This window comes from Dipodomys ordii, unplaced genomic scaffold, assembly GCF_000151885.1.
Source record: "Dipodomys ordii isolate 6190 unplaced genomic scaffold, Dord_2.0 Scaffold196, whole genome shotgun sequence".
NCBI classification, from domain to species: domain Eukaryota; kingdom Metazoa; phylum Chordata; class Mammalia; order Rodentia; family Heteromyidae; genus Dipodomys; species Dipodomys ordii.
The window spans coordinates 952,639-957,167 of NW_012267412.1; the positions used below are offsets into that span (position 1 = coordinate 952,639).

Below are 4,529 nucleotides of genomic sequence, written 5' to 3' on the forward strand. Positions count from 1 at the left end.
CTTGGATTTGAGGCCACACATTGACCACCTGCCACTTGCAGGTGGGCCATGGACTCTCTCTCCAAGGTTTCTAACTGTCTGAGTGCATGAGTGTCTTTCTTCCACATGAGTTTATGTTTGGCCAGGCTGCATTAGAATTTAGATTCTGCACATACTCTTGGCTTTCAAAACCACATTCTTTTGCCCTCACACTACCTCTTTGTTATCTAACAACTGAATAAGCATTGTCCCCTTGGCCTGGCTTATGAAAGGAGACCCTGGTGAAGAATAAACTTCACATTTGTTGGCTTCCTTCCCCTAGCGCCCAGCACTAGCAGGGCAGCAGTTTGGTGACCTCCAGCATTAGGTTAACGATCTGGGACTGGGCCCAGGCTGGATAATGAGTCCATGAATAATGGGGAGCTGACTGTCAAAACCTTATCCTAGGGAAGCTAAGAGGAGAGCCCCTTTGTCCTGCACCCCCTAGCCCTTTCTCCCCAAGCATCTTTTCTTAATCTGTTGAAGCTAATGGGGTTTATGTGACAGACATTCATTCCCCACAAGCTCCAATTCAAGTGGCTGTGCACCAATTCAGTCTGGGATGTTTTTACACTTAAAGGCTTGTAAAACAGTAAAAGAAAGATAGGAGATAGCTTACAGAAAGCCTTCTGTTCTAGGCTTTTATAAGGATCTGCTTTACTTTTCTACTGTAATAGGAGTCTTGAAAGAGCCAAATTAAAGGTGCCGAAGGATGAAATAAGAATACTAAACGGCATAATAACGCACACAACTCTGCAAACTTCTGTTTCCTTCCACAATTTGCCCAATGATACAGTCAGGAGAATGACACTCAGAAAATAGGTACAGTCAGCCACACCTGAAGCTAAGGACTTTGCTTGGTTTTTAGGGCTCAACCATTAGTAAAAAAATTTTACTGTCAAAAAGCCAGACCTGTTGTTGGAAAACTATAGTATAGTCTTTGTTTTTACTGGTTTTCCAAGTATCCTTCTAAGGGGCTGAGCTAGAACAATTCTAGAACTCGTAAGTCCTGTAATTAATTTTTTCAGATAACTAAAAATCAAAACAAGCTATGCCTAAAAGAAATAGTTACTAAGAGTTAGTAACTACGTAGGGTCAGATGAATGCCTAGAGACAGAAAAAGGCTCTCCATCTCCCCATCTTCATGGACCAAAGTTCTGGGTAGAATTTCCAGGTATCATAGCCTCTACTTACTTCCAACTCCGCCATTCATTGGTAAGGCTGCATAGCTAGATCACTGAGGGCAAGAAAGAGACAGGATTTAGGCACTTGGTAAACGAAAAGCAAATATCTTTATTGTACACAGTACAGAATATAACGCAGCTTGTCAGGATGCACACAGCCCTGCACAGAGGAAAGTATTTCAGATCAACTGGCAGGTTTAAAGCCTTTCTGCACTGTAGACTTTCCACACTCTGGAAAAGAAGCAAACAAAAAACAATCCCCCTGGAAACCCTGGAAAAACAACAACAACAAAAACTACCATCTGGGAGGTGTATGAGACCCATGGGAATGCAAGGGTGACAACTGCCATCCTAGGGCCGGTGACAGCACAGGCCACGTGGTTTCAGCAGGGGAGGGGCAGCTCAGCTACAGAAAGGTATTTTCATACTTGGTAAAAAGAATAAGTCCCAAACCAGAGTAAGTAAAGAAAGGGGGAAAAAAAACAAACCAAACCAAACCAAATCTATACAGCATTTACAACAAATAAATCTCTAGCTGGCTGGGGGTAAAATATCTATGTATAGTCTATATGTAGATTAGAAAGCTATAAATATGGTTTAGAAAGAGTCCTTTGATTAGAGTACACAATGCTAATTAAGGCCCAAGCTTTAGGTTTGATACCTTTTTGGGCTAATTAGCTTCCAAAAGAGGAAATCTCGTGTTTTCATAGCTATCAAATGCACCCCCCCCCCTCGTCCCGAAGAACATTGTCACAAATGTGCTGTTGGTCATACGAGGGACTGTGGAGAGCTCCATTAATAGAAAAGCAATTCAAAGCACGTCTCACACTGGCATTGGGCATGAGGAGCAGCAGTGTAACAGGGGCACATTACCAGCAAGAAGTCAGCAAGGAGCTACTGTGTCCCAGTGACTTTTCCTCTACTCCAAGCTCACCTTTCACAGAGCTGTAGCTTACAACTTCCCCAATATAATACAGCAATCAAAAAAAATTTTTTAAAGAAAAGGTGTGTAGGTATGGGAGAAAATCAGAACATTAGGGATGTTTTACTTGTCAGTGCCACACATCAATCTCAAACCCGACTGCAGCACTGTGATGCATGGCTTCAATTCTAAGATTTAAAGGAAAAAAAATCAAACATAAGGGAAAAACAGAAAGGTCACTAGTCATGAGGTGAGAACCCTTGAGAAGAACTCTTGGGTTTACAACTAGGTGATCAGGTTTCAAATGGACAGGGCATGTAGTATGTACATCTGCTTCCCAGAGAGGGCGTGAGCGAACACGGAGAACTGTATACAAGCTTGGGTCCAGGTTGTCCTGTACACGTCAGAAATTGTACAACTCAGGTGCAAATGCTCCATCAGGTTGTCTGTTACAGAAAGCACAAAAGCAGGCAACAAAAGCAGGTTTTTATGTGGGTACAGGGGAGGCCCAGCAAAGCCTCTCAAGCTGCAGTCTTCATAGGTTGTCACTGCCCTGCTTAAGGGACACAGTGCAGTTACCAAAAGGTTGGATTTTTTTTTGTGGGTTTTTTTTCCTTTAAATACCAAAACTACAAAAATCAGTTTATAAACTGTTTTTCCAAAACAACCACCAAAACAAAACAATCCCCTTGACTCAAAGCAAAACAAAATACTGTCAAAAGTATTGATCGCCCTTCTAAAATGAAAGTCATTCGCATTCAGCCACGTGACTGGGAAGAGAGGGAGGCTCCCTCTACTTGATGACCACATGGCTAGAAGGTTCCCGAGGTTTGAGAACAGGTGGGTAACAGCTGTTTTGACTTATTGCCTCCCCTTCCCGCCCCCCATCCCCACCACTTTGCTCAACCAAGGGGGAAGCATTTCAGCCTGAGCTTGAACAACTTGTGTAATTTCAAGTCTTAATGATCTGAGCCTCCCCGACACAGTTACCTACTTTTATATGAGCTTATGTTTTCTTTTTCAAAAAATTGTGCAAGTCATAGAGCCCTTCCAGGTCAAGGCATTTAGTAGTCCATGATCAACGCAGATTGTCTCACACACAGTCCTGTTTTGTAGGTACTAACCTTAACAAGGTATTGCTTTGCATATATTGTCCATGGTGGTAAGGAGGCTCCATTTCCATCTCTTTCCAGAAATCTAGTCAGAATCAGAGTCGAGGTACCAGCCTTTTTTTTGGTGGCTGTCTCCCCCTCCCGTTCCACTCTCCAGCCAAAGTATCTGTCTTTTAAGGGTGTCAACCCAGAGACGGCTTAGGTTCTCCAAATAATACTCAAAGGGCAAGCTTTAGGAACAGCCAAGAACACAAACAAAACCACTGCCCTCATTTTGCCTGAATGGGAACTGCTAGCTCTAGGGTTTGGCCGCTCAGCCACTCAAGAAATTTAGTAAGCGAAGCCTTCAGCATAGGGGAGGCTGTTACAGCGATCCATGTCCAGGAGGTAAGCAGGGTTGTCTTCAAAGTGGGTCAGTGGCAGAGTGTCCTCTTCATTAAGGGGGCACTCGGACTCCGCCTTCAGGAATGGACGCTGGTTGTCCGGGAAGGCCATGGAGAAAAGGGCATCTGGGTCACAGACAAATTTGTAGACGTATCGTTCTCCAGCCACCTGAGTGAGAAAAACACCTTTCAATGAGCTGCTGGAACAGAGCATAAAGATCAATGGAAGAAAATTCCTCTCACAACAACCTGTCTTAAATCAAATTTCTAGCCCTACAAAATAACACATTCATCCTTTCAAGACTGTAAGCTTAAGACACAATGGAAAGTGTAATGTGGATTCTGCAGCCCATCTTTCACTCCTCAGACGCTAGAACCCCACACAACCAGATTCAGCGTATCCAGGCTTTTTTAAGCTGTCAGTGTAGGACCAAAAGTGAGAGTTTTCTCCTGAAAGAGCCTATCTGGTGTGAATTTGAAATTCAAATACTGTCTTTTTAACTGCTGAGCTATGGTGTCAACAAAACACTTGATAGGTAATAGGTCTTCAAGATTTCTCAAAGTAAATCTGAATGATTTGGCTAATCAGCTGCTAATGAGCTCAATTGGTTCTTGGCTCCCTGAGAAGATGGCGACTTAAAATTCTCATTACTGGTTCATGCCTGTAATTCTAACTTCTCAGAAGGCCGAGATCTGAGTTATCTAGTTTCAAAGCAGCCTAGGCAGAAAAGTCTGTGAGACTCTTATCTCCAATTAACCAGCAAAAAGCCAGAATCGTGGGCTGGGAAGGTGGCTCAGTGGTAGAGCGCTTGCCTTGCATGCTCAAGGCCCTGGGTTTGATTCCTCAGCACCACATAAGCAAAAAGAAAAAAGCCAGAAGTGGCGCTGTAGCTCAAGTGGTAGAGCGCTA

The 4,529-nt window shown here is 43.4% G+C and overlaps 1 protein-coding gene across 1 annotated transcript in view; it reads right to left on the bottom strand.

Annotated features, from left to right (window-relative positions):
• Window positions 1-1,291: 1,291 nt before the first annotated feature.
• The window catches only part of Etv5 (ets variant 5), a 70,488-nt gene continuing 67,250 nt past the window's right edge, over window positions 1,292-4,529 (bottom strand). The window contains exon 13 of the mRNA XM_013034807.1: window positions 1,292-3,788. Coding sequence (XP_012890261.1) covers window positions 3,567-3,788 — 222 coding nt within the window. The 3' untranslated portion in view covers window positions 1,292-3,566. The remainder of the gene's footprint in view (window positions 3,789-4,529) is intronic.